Here is a 19,575-nt window from a genome sequence, read left to right on the forward strand (position 1 = left end):
TGATATAAATATGCATAGTGAGTTTTCCGCCAGAAAAAACCAAAAGTGGATTTAATGAGTAATAAAAAGTTTAAAAAAACCAATCAGTCCCTGGATAATGCCTTGCCTTGCCTTGCCTTTTGTATAGTTGGTTTGTTTTGATGTACTGTATGTGTCGTGAAGACAGATGTATTGCTCATCTCCAATGTTGCATTGTGTTTTCTAAAAATGTAATGAGTGTTGTGTTTTGTAAAGATGTAGTGTTTGCAATAACCACGAAGCGGCATGCTGTCGAATGCTTTCCTGTAATCTATGTACGCTAAATGAAGGAGGCTTCTCTGTGTTATTAGTATGCTTGTCATAGAATAACTGAATCTATAAGTAACTATTCTTTGCATATCATGTGGCTTCTACGGCAGCCTTTTTGTTGTTCTATGACAATGCTATGTGGTTCTGTCATGGTATATTTTGTTTGTAAAGCATAAAACGAGTATTTAGAGAGTAAAAAATTTTAGAGAGTAGAGAGTAAAAATTCAGTGATTGTGGGCCTATATTACGAAGGATCTCTATTGTTATTTTTGAGTTTCATTGATATGATGCCCTGTGTAAGAAATTTTGGTATGTCTTGTGGATTGTGGATTGGACCAAAGAGAAGACAGACTAATAGTTTTTGAGTTGTTTTCTGTTGGTGTGCCTTATTACTGTGATTGTGCAGGAGGTTTTATATTTAGTTGTCTGTAATAAAAAGCTTTATTGTTTGTTGATAATTTATTTTTGTTGCTTTCTTAGCATAAGGCTTTGTAACGTTTGTCTTTGCGACTTAGCTGCAAGTTTTTAAAACACGAACAATGAAATACGTACGTACGTACGTATTGCATTGTTCGTGTTTTAAATACACATACACAACACACATACACATACACATACATAACATACACACATACACAAAACACACACAACACGAACAATGCAATACGTACGTACGTACGTATTTCATTGTTCGTGTTGTGTATGTGTTTCGATTTTCATAAACTTTTTCATTAAGTTTGGTTTTATGTTGTTTTAGTGTATTATGTCAGCCTGCCTAATTGTTGTCTAATATTATTTGTGTGTTTCTAGTTATTATTATTATTATTGCCTACGTGAAAATTGATTTACTAAAGAAATTGTAATTATTATGGAAAACATTAATTTATATTGTAAAAAAAAATACTAGTATACTTTTGTAGGATTGAAAATTACTTCAGTTCTACAGCAGAATTATTTATGATTTTAATATTGATATTTTTATACTTTATAACATTTTAATTATAAAACTTTCATTCTTTAAAAGTTAAAACTCACCTTCAATATAAGTTTATTTTATACAATGATACATTGCACTGTAAAGCATGTTGCATGCATGAAAGATTCGATTTTTTGACAGAAAAATCAATATTTTATTTACATAAAATATTATTTTAAAATAAAACCGTATAATTGTTAACTTTTAGTTTTAATAATCATATTATTGATACTTTTACCTTAATAAAAAATAACTTTTTTGTACCTAATGGATTAATGAATATGATTTTGAGTTCGAAATTTAAAAATTCTTGTTTTAAAATTACAAATATTATCTGACTAATCTTTCTTTCTATATCATAAAAACAGTTCTTTTTTTCTTTATAATATAATAAACTTTAAATAAATAATTTAAAAGGTTACGAAAGGCAGAAAAATGTCCACATTCTTTAGTTAAATAATAAATAATAGATAAATGTATAAAAATATTTTAAAACGTTTTATTTTATTAAATTAATATAAATCATTTCAATTATAATTTTTTAATGTATCCGTATACTAAATTTAATAAAATTAAATTTTGTTTACAGTATTTGAAATATTGAAACATTGTTAGATTAGTTTCACTCTAGTTAATTAAAATACTTATATAATAATATAAAAAAGTGATTTATAGATATCTTTTACTGTACATTATAGATCCTCACATACAATTAAAGTATATTTTGGCATCTTTCTGATTATTAAAGTGAACGATGAATAAATCTACAAAAATGATCTTCGTAGAATTCGATTAAATTTTTAAATAAAACACTGTTAAAATTTTAATTCTTACGAAAAAATATTTGTGTGTGTGTTTTTGGAACAATAAGAAAGGTAAATAGTTTACAATAATATTTTAAATTTTGATTTTTTGTGTAAAACCTATCAGCATTTTAATGTTTTCATATAAAACTATATTACGTAAAAAATTTACTTTACGTAAATTTATAATGCAACATTTCTAAGTAAATTAATTTTATAAATTAAATTCAGGTAGATGTATGATTAGATGACAAACTCCAGTGAGCTAATTTCTTAATGAAGTTGTTAGCAATTCAGTAGTATAGTCTAGAAAAACGCTAACAATCAATTTTCACGATGAAATGAAATCATAAATTATTATCAATTTTAAATTTTAAATTTAATTTTAAAATACAAACTTATTTATTAACGCTATTGCACAATATAAGTCAAGAAATTGAATTTTATAGTCCATAATTAAAAATTTTATCATCGCGATTTCATATATGATTAAATAATTAAAGAGTAGGAAGCAATTTTCTGAAAGAAACGCCTTGCCTTAGGCTACATTAATGAAATTAATAAACAACAATTTTTGTTCCAGGATTAAAGTTAGGAAAGTACGTTTCGTTAATTACTTTATTTACAGTTTTAAAATCCATTCAAATCTATCTCGTTTTATGTTGTTGCTTGAGTGTGTACTGAATTAAATTCCATTGATTATGTTTGAGTATACGCTTTACCTTATATTGCAATACTCGCTGTACAAACAAGAACTGATTAATATAAATTAAATTAAATACATACGAATACAAGTTACATCAAAGTTATCCACATTCGAAATTTATTTCAAAAATTCATTCTTAATGATTTGTAATCTTATATATAAAATTCTCGTGTCACAATGTTAGTTACCGTACTCCTCCGAAACGGCTTTACCGATTTTTACCAAATTTTATATGCATATTCAGTAGGTCTGAGAATCGGCTACTATCTATTTTTCATACCCCTACACCATTTCCCCCTTTCAAAAATATATTTATATATGGATTAAGGCTTTTATGTCCAACAGATGGCGCTAACTTCCGACGACCTAAGTTTGCTTTTCTGTGAGGCATTCTGCTTTTCTGTGAGAATGGACTGAAGCAGATCATTTTCTATCTATCTATATAAATAAAATATAACGTTCGTTTGTTCCTACCGATTCCTTTGAAATTTTGACACAACGTTGCATTCGAATACGCACGTGTTTTTATATAATATACATGTCGAAATCCCCCCAGTGGGGGGAGATGGACGGGATTAAGGCTTACCGTGAAGAACTCGGCTTCTATTATACTATTTTACATGCGGTTTTTTGCGTTTTTAATTGCGTTTTAATAGGTTACGTCAACAGAATATACACTAAAAAGGGATTTTTCGATATTCCCCAGCGGGAAAAATGACGGGATTAAGGCTTACCGTGAAGAACTCGGCTTCTATTATACTATTTTACATGCGGTTTTTTGCGTTTTTAATTGCGTTTTAATAGGTTACGTCAACAGAATATACACTAAAAAGGGATTTTTCGATATTCCCCAGCGGGAAAAATGACGGGATTAAGGCTTACCGTGAAGAACTCGGCTTCTATTATACTATTTTACATGCGGTTTTTTGCGTTTTTAATTGCGTTTTAATAGGTTACGTCAACAGAATATACACTAAAAAGGGATTTTTCGATATTCCCCAGCGGGAAAAATGACGGGATTAAGGCTTACTGTGAAGAACTCGGCTTTTATTATACTATTTTAGATGCGTTTTTGATTGCGTTTTAATAGGGTACGTCAAGAGAATGTACACTAAGAAGGGATTTTTTGAAATTCTCCCCACGGGGGAAGTGTTATACATTTATAATAGATACATTTTGAGCCACAACAACGCGTGGCCGGGTCAGCTAGTCTTATATATATAATTCTCCTGTTACAATTTTTGTTACCGTACTCCTCCGAAACGGCTTTACCGATTTTTACCAAATTTTATATGCATATTCAGTAGGTCTGAGAATCGGCTACTATCTATTTTTCATACCCCTACTCCATTTCCACCCGTTCAAAAATATATTTATATATAGATTAAGGCTTTTATGTCCAACAGATGGCGCTACCTTCCGACGACCTAAGTTTGCTTTTCTGTGAGGCATTCTGCTTTTCTGTGAGAATGGACTGAAGCAGATCATTTTCTATCTATCTATATACATAAATATAACGTTCGTTTGTTCCTATCGATTCCTTTGGAATTTTGACACAACGTTGCATTCGAATACGCACGTGTTTCTATATAATATACATGTCGAAATTCTCCATACTGGGGGGAGTTGGACGGGATTAAGGCTTACCGTGAAGAACTCGGCTTCTATTATACTATTTTACATGCGGTTTTTTGCGTTTTTAATTTGGTCGTCAACAGAATATACACTAAAAAGGGATTTTTCGATATTCCTCAGCGGGAAAAGTGACGGGATTAAGGCTTACTGTGAAGAACTCGGCTTTTATTATACTATTCTAGATGCGTTTTTGATTGCGTTTTAATAGGGTACGTCAAGAGAATGTACACTAAGAAGGGATTTTTTGAAATTCCCCCCACGGGGGAAGTGTTATACATTTATAATAGATACATTTTGAGCCACAACAACGCGTGGCGGGTCAGCTAGTTAAAGGATAAAATAAATGTTTCTAATGTTTGAATATTCTCGTTTAAAAAAGATGTTAAATGTTAATTTTATTATAAAAAAAATAAGAGAAACTAAAGAATATATCATTAATATACAATGAATAAATGGAATATCTTGTAATTCATTTATTATAAAATTACATTTTTCTCATCTTCAGATTTTAATATGAATTTGTAGTTGTTATGAATAAATGTATATACTATATGTCTATATTAATGAGATTAGTGAAATATTCATTAAGGGAGAATAAATTTTAAAGAATAGAATAAAGCATGATAATATAATAATAAATATAAGTATATTAAATTTTAAGCATATTTTATGAGTAATGTTTAATAAATAAGGCTGATATTAAATTTTAAAAGTTATAGTTGAATATCGTTTACTTTTGCTTTTAGCAGTGAAGATTACAAATGGCATTTAAAAGTAAAAATATATAAAATTAAAAGTAAGTCTTTTACTATTTTATGTTAATTTAATTTCTACCAATAGTTTAATAAAGTATTTTTTAATAGAAATGGAGTAAAATCTTCATTCTATTAATTAATAAACTGCGAAATATGGCAAAGGAAAATATTACTTATAACGTGTTTTATAGTATAAAATATTTAAATTATCTTTTATCCATGTTTGTAAATTACAGATATTAAATATATAGACAGAAAGATAAATTTTGTTGATTTTGATCATAAGCGATTTTAATATAATGATAATCAATAGTAGCTGAAAATTGAAAATTGTATTATCAATAATAAAATAAGCATTACAATAATATAAATATTAGCATAAGTAGATTAATGTAGATCTAAAATTAGTTAAAGATATTTAAATTCCAATAAGAGTTTTCCTTTAAATGTTCTTAAAACCGTGTTTTTACTGTATATTGAGCACTGAACACAAGACCGTGTTATTTATCAAACACCTGGCTTTTTCCACCTTTATTAGTTGAGACGAGGTCTTATTTCACTCGTTTCGGGCATTTTGCCCCTCTTCAGTCAACTAATAGAAAATAATATATACGGTATTCTACGGTATAATATAATATACACCAATAAATTGTATAGAAATTATCTTTCTATACAATTTATTGGTGTATATTGTATTATTTAGAATACCGTATATATTATTTTCTATTAGTTGACTGAAGAGGGGCAAAATGCCCGAAACGAGTGAAAATAAGACCTCGTCTCAACTAATAAAGGTGGAAAAAGCCAGGTGTTTGATAAATAACACGGTCTTGTGTTCAGTGCTCAAAAGAGTTTTCCTCTTTAAATTATAAATTTTCTAAAATTTTTAAATTTTATTTTATTTCATATAAACTGATGTATACTTTTAATTATTTAATCATGTTTTCTAGACAGAGACAACTAATAAGTTGTCCAATAAAGAATCGGTTAATGTTACCTATGGTTCCAAAATGGCAGCTCGTCTCTGATTCAAGGGAACAGAAGAAAAAAAAACAGTGGGGACGCACGTTCTAACCTAATCTAACCTATTCGAATAATTTGGTTGGTAATAATTATGGTAATTTAATAGTAATAGAATAGGTTAGGCTAAGTTAGAACCTGCGTCCCCACTGTTTTCTTTCTTCTGTTCCCTTGAATCAGAGACGAGCCGCCATTTTGGAACCATAGGTAACATTAACCAAAGAATCTTAATGATATTTTAGTTTCAATATTATAAAGAATACAGGAAAATAAATCTTATAGCAATGAAGAAATATACAATATATATTGAAGATATTTTAAACAATCAACATCTTCGGTCAATCGAATATAATTCGAAAGCACGAAAGTGAAATGAAGACAATTTGTAGCCTTCCGCTAAATACGACATATCATAAAATTAAATTAAGCAATGCTATTAATTAATTAGTATAATTGTGTTTTAAAAAAATTTATAATCAGTATATGTGAATTCATTAAAACATTAAACATTTAAAGAAAATATATTTATTATAACTTTAATTGACAACGTCTTATCTCGAAACTTAATCTCAATAATTGAAAGTTCTCTAAATTATAAATTAATTCATTCTAATGTAATTCTAATTTGAACTTAATGCAATTATAATTGAAAATTGTTAAATCTTACAATATCTGAAGCATTTTCAATTATTGAAAGCGACCGACAAAAGGCTTTTAATTAGCCTATACAAATAACAAAATTATAATTATAAATTTTAATAATGAAATTATTTTTAAATTTTCTTACATAACTAGACTCTTAATATTTTCATTTTAATGAAATTTAATATAATCAAAGCGATTTTATTCACTACATCCGAATTGTTTATATTTATTTTTACTTTCCCCGTTGTTATGTATACATAACAGTCGGAAAGTATTGTAATTGTGTCAAATTTGACCCTCCGGGTTCTTTGCAAATCTCTATGTTTTGACACCTCCTGAACCCCCAAAAAGAGTAAAATTCCCTGTATATGTATGTATGCTTATGGTGTGTTTTGGCGTGTATTTCGCTTAATATCTCAGGATGGGATAATTATAAAGAAACTAAATTAGGCATGGTAGTTTGAGTTTCTATTAAATTTTGGTGTTTAAAGATCGAGAGGGTGGAGAGATAAGGGGTGATCACATATCATATCTCCATTCGAGTCTGACTTAATGCAGATCATATTCGTTATTAGCATTTACAAGTTTTCATTTGCGCTCAAAATTAAGGCTTTTATCATAAGACCAAATTTAAATTTTATGGTCTTTTATACTCTTATAAGAAATTTAGGTTGTCGATTTATACAACATAATTATTCGTTTCTGATTTGTGTTATAAAAACTAATGATAATTCCGGACTCTCCAATGAAATTAGTTGTTTGAAAATCCTTGTGTAATGTCAATTATGTAATATATAAAATCAGTACTGTAGCAGAATGCTAAATAAATAAATAAATAAAGTCAGTATAGCTGTTTAATATAATTTCCAGAATATTTTAAATCCTGACAAAATTATATGAGACATTTGAGATTTCATTAGCCCTCTTGAACACTTTATCAAATGGTACTACAAGTTATTTGTTCAAATAAACGTTGGTATTTCAGAGATATTGGAAAAGAAATGCCATTGTGTTACAGATAAATACGTGAATTTTTTAATATGCTATGAGAATCGTTTCATGTGATCATTTATTAATCCCAAAAATCTTTAATGTAATGATGCTCTGAAATCGGATAAGAAAATTCGATAGTCAATCAAAATTCATTTTACATTTTGTGTATTATGTTACAAATATAAATCATTGTATCAGTACTTCTGATTAGTATCATAAGAAAGATTATACTATAAAATGAGATTCTAAAAATTAGAATAAATTTGAATCAATTTACATATTAGATAAACTATTTTAATGAATTTTACAATATAATTACTTGTATTAATTGAATTTTCAAAATATGATACATATCTATATAAATTTTAAAATAAAAGTACGCTAAATTATTTTAAAAAATTACTTTATATTAACTTTTAATTAAGGAAAACTTTTATCTTTTTATTCCAGTATTTAAAAATCATATCTTGTAATCAAATATTATGCTTCTAGATAATTTTTAATTATAGATATAATTATTTCACTTAACAATTCTCTCTTCCGCTTTTCTTGATAATTAAAAGGATAGAAAAATATTTTTCTAGCTGAAAATAAATAGATGATAACAGCTTGCAGTCGGAAGTATGTTCCTATATATCTCATAAAACTTGAAAAAAGTCGTTTCTGAATTCAGATAAAAATAAAAATTGTGGTTTTCATCAATAACGTGAAATGTTAAAATTGTTTTGTTATTTATAATAAATAAAATTGTTCAAGCGAACGATGGTTTGTATTCGTTAAACGCAATTTAATTTAAGATGAAATGTTTAATTACAAATCATTTATTTACTATTTTTATTATATTTTATTAATTAAAAAGATATTTAAAAATTCTTATAAAAAATTGTATTTTTTATTTAGTCATCTTACATACAATATTTACTGATTGCTTGAACTTTTCTTAAAGTTAAATGATTAATTTATTCATGTTTTAATCTTATCTGAAAGATTTGAAAAATAGAAGTTTTTAAGTTTCTTAAATGGTCTATATGTAATAGAGAATAAAATATAAAAGAATTTATATACTAAATAAGAAAACTAAATAATTTTTTTGAAAGTATTTTAGAATTTTTATCTTTTAATGAATATTAACATTGAATATATTACCAACTATAAACAAGGACTACTCTCTATTTTTTCTATAATAATAATTTAAAATTCCTCTTCGTTTAAAACTAAACTTAAACAACGAAAAACGATTTAATAATATTAGCAAATATATCCTCAATCAATATTCTCCATCAGACTGTGTAACAAAAAACTTTTAAATAAATTTAGGAACAGAGTATGTGATCAATTAAGCATTGTTATACAAAATTTTACAAAGTGTGAGCCAAAACATATTAAAATTCAATGTAACGTAGTGTTAAATATTAATTAATTGATAATTATTAGAAGATTTAAAATTTCTTCCTTGAGGCAACGTGTGACTCGTAAATCAATAAAAATCGATTAAGTAAATTGTTTCTGAACATGCGGAACATCGTGTTACTATCTCTTACTTAACACCTGAAAGTATCCAGATTTTAAACCGTAATGCAGACATTATAAATTAAATTTATAATTAAATGAAAGGTTTTTTTTTAAAATTTAGAATTGTAAATTTAATTAAAGTAATTTAGTATTTTAATTAACTTCAACTAAATTGTTCTAATTTGTAAGAGATATTTAAAAGAATAGATGCTACAAGAAAAAGTTTGTATTTAACTTCCGCTCTCCTATAGATTATTCTGTTGAATAATATTACTAAATTTTACTTACACATTTACTTTTCCCAAAGATAATTTCTGTTTTGATGTGTGTGAGACTGTATTGATTTTGTGAGATTGTATTGGATTTGTTAGGCTCAATATAAATCTTACATCTAAAACCACTGCAATGAGAGAGATTGTTATTCAAATATGTTCATTTTGTAATTATTATATACCACTAATTCCTAAATTTTGTCGTAAAATACAATTCTAATTCATGGTGCTGCTTACAGATTTGCGCCCTAAGCGGCCACCTAATTCTCCTATATGGTGGTCCTACCCTGAATTTTTAGTTAACAATTATAAATAAATTTTCATTTAATAATTCTTGGTATCATTGTGTACATCAACAATTACTGAATGAAAATTTATGCTTGGAATATTTAAAAAGAATAATTAAACGTAGTTTCTATAGGTGGTTCTTTCCGATATGTAAAGGATATCTGGATAGAAAGTTTTGTAGTTTGTCTTATCGCTTAAAATAATTTGTCCACCATCATTTAGGAAATCCTCTGATTAAGAGGACAATACACTAAATACAACTAAACAAACTATTTAGTAAAAATTCATACATAAAACACTTAAAAAAAGTAGATAAGTTACTTTATATCATTTATTTTTATTTTTCCAATTATTTATTATGAATAATCCGCATTAAAATATTTGTTTAATTTCGTCAATTCTAAATATTCTGGGGATTCATTTTAATTATAATAATAATATAAAAAATATGTAGGAGTTGAGAAATAACATTTCCAAATTTACATCCTGCGGGTTTAATAGCAAATAAGAAATTTGTAAGTTTTAAATTTTACTTTTAAAATATATTTTATACGAAATAACCATTTGATCCTGTTTTCTAGACAGTAAAATACTTTTTTTCCCTCTTTTTCCACCTTCTGCATTGCAGTTCACTCTGACGATTCGGATATATTTTTAAATGCAAAATATATGATTTCCATGTTTATCTTTGGATTTTTCTGCATATATAAGTAATAACTATATCTATAAAGTATTTTAAAAACTTTTCATTAAATTAATTAGCTTTTTAAATACAATTTTGTTACTTATCCGAATTAAGTTTATGAAAATAATAAATTTTAATCATTTTAATTTTTAAATGTAAAATATTAGTAAATCGAGAGTAATGATAACATTTAATGAGAATTTGAAGATGGCCGATTTTGTAGTCGATGCATAAAAAATATAATAACACTGTAAAGTATGTATCAAAAGGTGTGTTTATTTATGTAATGATTTCCAAAAGAATACAATAAAAATTATATTTTTACGTATAACAGATTTTAAGTTTTTCAATTTTAATCATTAATTCTTTATGAATTTCTTTATTATTTCTAAAAGCCACTCGATTTTCGGTAACTTTATTTTATAATAAATTATAAAATATTTTTTTTAATTGCTGTAATAAAAAACAACATCGTGTTTACCGGATAACTCTTAATTATATTAAAGAAATATTTCTTCTTGTTAGTTCATTGTAGCTTTTGTAGTAACATGTTTTTAATCATTTTTTATTTTTACTTTTTACGATAAAACTATTGTTATAAAAATATGAAAGATTTGTGAAACGACTTTCATTGTAGTTACTCATTTAAACGAAGAGTTTCTTTTTAGTTTTATTTTCTTTTTTATAGAAAGATTAAAAATCTTCTTTCGAATAGGTCTATTCATACGATAGCAATAACAGATGATGGTACTTGTAGTTTGTATTCTGAAAGATTTATTCTTCTTTCACCGAAAATTTTCTTGTAAAAAGAAAATATTCCATTAAAGTGCAGTTTGACTCGATGTCAGACTTTGTACCTAAATTGAAATAAAGACCTGTAAAGGACCTTATTTCATTTTTAGCTCATATATTAAGAATTTAATATGTGAAAGGTGATATTGCAAATTTGCATTTATACGAAATAAATTGCTAGAAAAAAGTTTATTCGGATGCTTGAATCCATTATGAAATCGAATCGCAATTGTAGATTGAAAATTTTGAAATATTTGATTTAAATTGCAATGTAATAAGAAAAGTCAACTTTTTCATTCTGAAAAAATAATCCTGAAACTTATTTCTATATCTATCAAATATTAAAATATATAGAAATTAAATTTTCGATCGTAATTTTATATTTAAAATCGAAAATTTTACTATGACTCGATAGTACTGTATATACGTTTGTTAAATGTATCGTACGAAAATTGACTGTAAATACGAAATTTATATTCAGTTCAGATTTTTGAGATAGATTCCGCATTTAGAACAGAACTTTATAAAGCTTCCTTTATGTAGGTAGTAAGTGTTTTCAAAGATAAGATTTCGATTCGAAGATTTCACACACACAGGTTCAATTATTACTACAGTACCATAAAAAGAAGAAAGTTTTAAGTTAAAATTTTTAACTTTTATATAAATAAAATTAAGAATGTTTTTGGTTAAGTGTTACAGAATAACTTAACGAAATAAACTGTTACGTGATAAACAATCTAATATTAATATGATCGAATCACATAGCCACTTCTGTAGATATACGATTAAACTTAATAAAATGAAGTAAGGAGTGTAGATCTTCATAATGAAGAAAGTATATTGAAAATCCTGTTTGTCTTTAAGGCTAAACTGTTAGTTAAACAGTTCATTTAACTGTTCTAGTCTGTCACGAATCTCCGGTTATTGAGGCAGACGGTAATATTTAAACAAAGTTTGTAATGGGTTGAGATAAAGTGTAATAAAATTAAATGTTTTACGTATGAAAATAAATTGATAAGAGAAAAATAGAAATATTTTGAATTTAATTAAACGAGTAAATATTGTAATCATATTTTAAACAGAGTACATAAAAAATTAATTTAACTACACCCTCCTGTTTAACCGTACTGGGTAGCGTATCATCTGATTAATTCCAGAGTCGAGTAAATCAATAAAATGTATAAATCAAAGGAATAATTACAATTTTTTCGAAATAAATAATGCATTTTTAAATCAGTTGAAAGAATAAAAAAATATATTTAATTAATTGTAACTGTCTTAACAAAGAATCGATACCTATTATAATAAAATTAACTGCTATGATATCCGTTGTTGTGATAAATGAACTAAAATTATCATGCCTCTCATTAACTAGTTATGAACGAATTTACGTTGTAATCTTTTCTTTGGTATTTTTATTTTGTGTTTAAACATGTTTAATGCGTTGGTCGATACACTGCAGGCGTTTCGTTTGTGATTTACTTGTACAGTACTTTGGTTATAGCGTTGAACATGCAAATGATATTTATTGTTACGATATGCTTTATAAATGATAAAAGAGTTAGCTCAAAGTTAAGAAGGGGGGCCAAAATAAATTATTATATTTCGACGTAGAGATTAACGCGAGTCTCTCGCTTAAATAATCACTTTTATAATCGATTGAATATGCAATTAATATTTTAAAATAAATTTCGAACATATTTTAACATAAAATAACTTATTTATTTATTTAATAATTTCTCTGTAGAGCCGCCATAATTAGTTTTAATGCGAAGTTTTAATTGAATTTTAACTATTAAATAAAATATTCAAACAGAAAGTTTAGAACTAACCTATATTTAGTCATAAAAATCTTCATCTGTCTCTTTAATGCAAAGCTTTTGAAACCTTTTTAACATATTATTTAAAATAATCAAGTTTTATAAACTTATTTAATGATTAAATATACTTAATTACTGTTTAAATAAATTTAAGAAAATTAATAAAAAAGTAAATTTTTGAGTTTATAAATAATATAAAACGTTAATTTAAATTGGTTAAATTTATTTAATCTTTTAAAATGTTTTAAACGCATATATACCTGTATTGTTCAATAATAAACTAATTTATAAATATCTAAGCCATGTTTCAGTTTAAGAATTTCCAGCAAGTGTGAATCTGTCATATTCGTAATTCTAGACATTGCAAAATATTTTTTTCGTATCTATTCTCTGTCATATTTCCTCCCTTAATAGAAGAGAAAAATATATATGATGTCCTTATATCTATCATTTTCATTTTTGGTATTTTCAAAACAGCTTCGGTCGCTATTTCTCAGCTATTTTTACCCCATTTTTGTTCACTTTTCGCCTTTTGATTATAATTATTCTGACAAGTAACAAGTTTTATTGGATAATATTTCTTCCAAAAATCTTTATTCTTATGAATAAGACATGACCTTCGGTTTTTTATATTCTCATTTATTCTTTTCTTTTCTTTATTTATTACTTTCGAATAAAAATGAATATTTTGAGTATTTTTTAAACCTCAAAATATTCATTTTTATTCTAATATTGTTAAAATGCCATACATCCATACATTTTATAGCCAAAAAGTAAGCTATGTTAATTAAATTACTTAGTGAAAAAATAAGGATGTTTTTAACTTAATTAAATAACGATTTTTAAAGTATAAATTTAATGTAATATCGAAAATTATTATTAAAAACAAATAAATTTAATTTTAAACTATAATTCGAATTTTGTATAGTTAGTAAATTTCTCTTATAAAAACCATCGTAAACAATTGAAGTCTCGATTTTCAATATTAATTGATCCCAGAATTTTAATTGAAGTATAGGTAAGAAATTAATAATTTTAGCAATTTTAATTAAAATTTTATCGTAATTAGTTAATGTTATTAAAAGTAAATTAAAACTGTAATGATTTTTTAAAAAAACTTTACAATTTTAATTAAAATAATAATAGATAAATGTCATATCTGATTTGAGTAAAACACAAAATTAACTTACTGACATGCTTATGTAAAAAACGTCATTTTTAGCCAGTAAATATGGATAAATATGAATGATCTTTTTGAAAAATAAAGAATTTCCTTTTACTCTTCTAGAAGTATAATGATATTCACCTATCGATCACTCAACAATTTTAAAATGTTAAACTCTTTACAGGATTAAGCAAAGATAAATTTCTTCATTTCCTTAAGATAGAATCTTATTAATTATGGCAAATTTTAAAATTTCGATTACACGATCTAAAAGAAAATTACGAAAATTTATTTTTCTTTGTAATAAGTTTATTCTGAAAACAATTTAGACTTGGCTGGAAGTTTTTTGAGCTACGAATTTTTTTATCTAGGTTTTACAAATTTTTCATTTCCATACACACACACATATATATATATAAAACTAAACATCTAGTTCAAAAGTATTTAAAGTAGGGATTAAATTAAATCCCAGATTCTTCAGATGGAAAAATTATTTTATAACTTTTATTATTAAAAAAAAAATTGTTGGCAATGTTTGCACCGGTTTTAAGAATGATACTAATCTCCATTATTTACCAGATTATAATTAAATATTTTATCCTATGCAGTTTTATTATTATTCTTTTATTTTTATTTTGTTGTTCTAACGATTATTCAACTGTTTCTGTATATGTTCAGTCAAAACTTTTTCTGATTTAATGTTTGTTTACTTTTAAGTAAGCTAACTTTGATACGTTACTACAAGGATTGTAATGCTAAAATCTGTAGAACAATCGAAATTCTTAGTGGTTATTTACATTTTTACAAATTTTTTTTTTTTTTTTTTTTTTGTTTTTGATATTATAAATACGCATAAGTTAATTCGTAAAGTATACTTTCATTATAATTATAATTTGTTATTTTCATTCTGAAAACATTTAAATACGATCAGAAAGAAACAGTTGAGGCGCGTCGTTCAACTGTTGAATAATTATTATGACGCGCCTCGTTCAGCTGAACGAGGCGCGTCGTTCAAAATTGTGTCTTAACCACACTTTCAATAATCCTTGTCTTATCCATCTTATAAACTTCAATATCTTCCCAATTCATCGTTGAAATTATAATACCATTAGCTAATATCTCACATTACGTCTACTCTATGCGTTGTTTATAAATCAATGTTAGCATTGTCAATTTTCGAGTGCATTGTCTTGAATTTTTGAATAAAAAGAAATCAATCTATTCTAATTTTAAGGCATATAAAATAGAATTAATTTTTATTTATCGTTATTAAATAAATTAAAGCAGTATGTGGAGGTATGCTTTCACTTATTGACATTTCAGAGTAAATATATTGAGCTTTTTATATTCTGTTGAGTTCATTTGTTTCCATACAAACATTATTACCAATATTGAAATCTAATATATTAGCGGCATCTATCGGGAATATTTTTAATTTCGTGACAGATTCGAGCTCTAGAAAAGCAATTTTATTTTAATAAATTGATGATAATATAAGAAACCATTATTAATTATAATCATCATATATTTTATAAAAAATATTACGAAATAAATACCTGTCATAGTAGCTATTACCTATTTGATCAAACGTTCGCGTTGAGGAACCTCTGTTTTTAACTTCTCTGACGACATCCTTTCAAGAATGTAAGCAATTTATTTTAAATAATATATTATATATTTAAAAAATAAAAAAAATTTTCAATAGTAATTTATTTATAAATTATTATATATATAAAACATTAATTTATAAGTAATACGTATTATAAAATTAAGTGTAAATATTATTTAATAAAATTACTGAAAATATAGAGATAGATGTCGTTAAAAATCTATAGTGAGGATCGAAAAATCTGATAAACTTTCCTAATAAAAAAATTAATTTATTTTTTATTCATGTAAAGATTTTCGTGGCATTCGTAAAATGCAATCGTTCGATTGAAATTAATAAACTTTTTCTAATATATTTAATATTTTTTTTTAAATGAAAATAAATCTATTTAGCAGAATCCTAATCGACTTTAACGTTTAAAATGGAAAATTGTTTATTTCGATCACGTCTTAAAATGAAATAAATAAAAGTTGAACAGAAAATATTTCGAAAAGACAAAATCAAGCGTAACGAATTGATTCGAAAATCTGTAAATAAATTCTAAATCAAATGAAACTTTATATTAAAAATAACGATGATTCGAAATATTTAAAATAATTCAATAAGCATGAAATTATGGATTTAATTCGATGATTATGTTTCCTGTTATCAACGTATAGCAAATTAAAATAATAATAATAGTAATCAAAAATAAATGAGAATATTTAAAAATAATTTAAAATATTATTTCATATTTGAAATGTTTTTAACAATTTAAGTTAGAAATGGCTTCTTTACAATATGTTAATTGAAATAAAGTGTAATATATTATCAAAGTTTTAATAATGTTACAAAAATTTGATAAAATTATAGTAAATTATCATTAATGACAAAATCATTTGTAATTTTAAATTAAAATCAAGCTAAAAATAGATATTCGATAGATTATTTCACGTAACTTACACAATTGAATCACTAATTTGTGAGATTATAAAAGTATTATTTAATTAATATCTATTTAATAACTACAAGTAATAAAGAAAATATTACGTTCAAATATTTTCTTTATTACTCGTAGTTATTAAATAGATATTAATTAAATAATACTTTTATAATGTCACTTAGTGATTTAATTAACTCTACTGTTAAATTAAAGAGATTTAGATATACGTATTTGAACGGAGGGAAAAAGATGTTTAAACATAAACATTTTAAAATACAATATATTTGAAACTTCTTTAGTGATAAGGAAATAGTTTAACGTGTTTATTTCTGTACATGAATTATTCATGAGCGATCGCAGAGAAAAGAAAATGAGAGTGCTGAAAAGATGTCTGTTGCAAATCCCTTTTTATGGCATAGAAACCTAAATTTAATCATATAGCCAAGATAATAAAATCTCTAAGATACAGTACGGAGTATTAACTCAATTTGGATATTTTATGGGATAAGCATGTTTCAAGAATTATCTAATTTGAGTAGTAATCCATAATTTATTTGTAATATTTTACCTATATTTTATAAAATCTAATAACGGGTCTACGTTTTTATTCATTTAAAATGTATAAAATTAAATATTGTTTTTCTATTTCAGATAAAATATCGATTTATTTATTTATTATGTGATTCATAGTCTAACTTATATTTTATTTTTCCGTAGGAAACATATTATGGGTGAATGTACTGCAGCATCGAATCTTCATATCAATAAAACATTTAATTCTTCTCCCGATTCGACAGATATTAAATTACACCAACTTAAAGTAATTGGCTATGCAATTATTGGTTCGGTGATTATAGCTTTAGGAATACTTGGTAATATTATTAATTTAATTGTGCTAACACGACCCAATTTAAAAGGGGTAACGTTTGTTTATCTTACATGGTTAGCCACTTCCGATCTTATATCTCTGTTAGTGGGAATTCCTTCTTTGCTAAGACTTCATGGCATTCAACCGAGGAGTTACGCAGCGGCCATTTATTACGCTCATCTCGATATAGCCATTGTTAACGGTTTTATGGCAACCAGTGTCTTCCTTGTAGTCGCCCTCACAGTCGATAGATATTTTTCTGTATGTCTTCCAACACGTTTCAAAGAGATACATACGACCAAAAACGCTAAACATTGCATTCTCGCTGCTTATGTCGTACCTTTCTTCTTATATTTACCTATCTGTTTTCAGAAAGAAACTGTAATTGCTGAAAAAAATTCGAATTATACCGAATACATTGCTTGTGAACATCAAACGGTTACTAATCATCCGGCTTTTAAAGCATATCTTTATGTGAAAGAAATCATTGTTAGATTAGGACCTGTAGTCATTCTTGCTCTCCTTAATACCGCAATCATCATTGCTTTCCGCAAGACTGTTAAAAAGAAGAAGATCCTTTTAAGGTCGTCGCTCATTGGAACTAATCAAGTGAGAGAAGGTAATAAGAAATTCCGTGAAGAAAAACGTCTAGTAGCTTTATTAGGTGGTGTCAGTATTCTTTTCTTCATTTGCATGACACCAGCAGCTGTTTTGACGCTATTGAATAGTGACGAGAAAGAGAGAAATTTTGCTTTTCAGACATTTCGCGCTGTGGCTAACGTTTTGGAACTGGCTAATTACGCCATGAATTTTTATGTTTATTGTCTCTGCAGTTCCGAAATAAGAAGAACATTCCTCAGGCTCTTTATATGTAGAAAAGTACCAAAAAATACACACAATTTTAGTAACAAACTCTCATTTGAAAGCAGCACTAAAGTATAATATATTTAATGGTACAATCAATAATAAATACTAAAATATTATTATTTTATTAATAAGAATAAAATAAAACATTTTTATTAAAAATAATATTTTTAAAAAGATTTTAAATTTAATAAAATAATCATCAGATATGTGATAAGATGAAATAGAAAATTAAATATTAATTTAATTGAACAACTAAATACTCTGATTAATGGAACTAATATTTGTTATTTTCTAGACAATAGGTATGTTCGAAAAATAGAAAATTTTACATTCTACTAAATAGAATACGTATAGTACATCAAATAAGTAGTATACAGTATTATCAATATATTAGATCTAGTCTTTCGTATATCGACTTTAAATTAATGTTAAAAATTTGCTCAATAATGCCAGAGAAATATATTTATTGTACTGTACATTATTAAATATGAAATTTAATAAAGTTAAATCATTTGTGTAATTGATAAACAGATTTAATGCTTTTAAAAATCAACAACAATATAACAATAAACATTTTAGAATCAGAAGAGGAAACATTTCTAAATAAAAATACGAAAAATAATTATTATATTACTTTAAACAATTACCTTTATAAAGTTAATAACTTATGCTAATTCAAAGCATAATATACATTGACAAAGAATATTAAAGAAATATTCATTAAATACTTTCACTGGTCTTGATTACTTTTATTTTAATGTGGTATTTTATGTATTAATTTTAATTTATTCATATTATAACTTTTTAATTTGTATTGACTAATGTGAATTTGTCTAATATAAAATAAACCTTACGAAATTATCTGAAAAAATTGCGATTTTATATTCAAATAAATTTTACCTGTTTTTCATATAAATATGAATCTATAAAAATAAAAAAAATATTGAATTTATT

The 19,575-nt window shown here is 25.4% G+C and overlaps 1 protein-coding gene across 1 annotated transcript in view; it reads left to right on the forward strand.

Annotated features, from left to right (window-relative positions):
- Nucleotides 1-19,203, forward strand: part of LOC136985791 (probable G-protein coupled receptor B0563.6) — a 45,447-nt gene extending 26,244 nt beyond the window's left edge. Inside the window, exon 2 of the mRNA XM_067283148.1 lies at nucleotides 17,604-19,203. Within this exon, the coding sequence (XP_067139249.1) occupies nucleotides 17,614-18,696 (1,083 nt within the window). The 5' untranslated portion in view covers nucleotides 17,604-17,613 and the 3' untranslated portion in view covers nucleotides 18,697-19,203. The remainder of the gene's footprint in view (nucleotides 1-17,603) is intronic.
- Nucleotides 19,204-19,575: the final 372 nt, after the last annotated feature.

Source organism: Centruroides vittatus, unplaced genomic scaffold (genome assembly GCF_030686945.1).
Source record: "Centruroides vittatus isolate TY-2023 unplaced genomic scaffold, ASM3068694v2 contig_979, whole genome shotgun sequence".
Classification (NCBI taxonomy): domain Eukaryota; kingdom Metazoa; phylum Arthropoda; class Arachnida; order Scorpiones; family Buthidae; genus Centruroides; species Centruroides vittatus.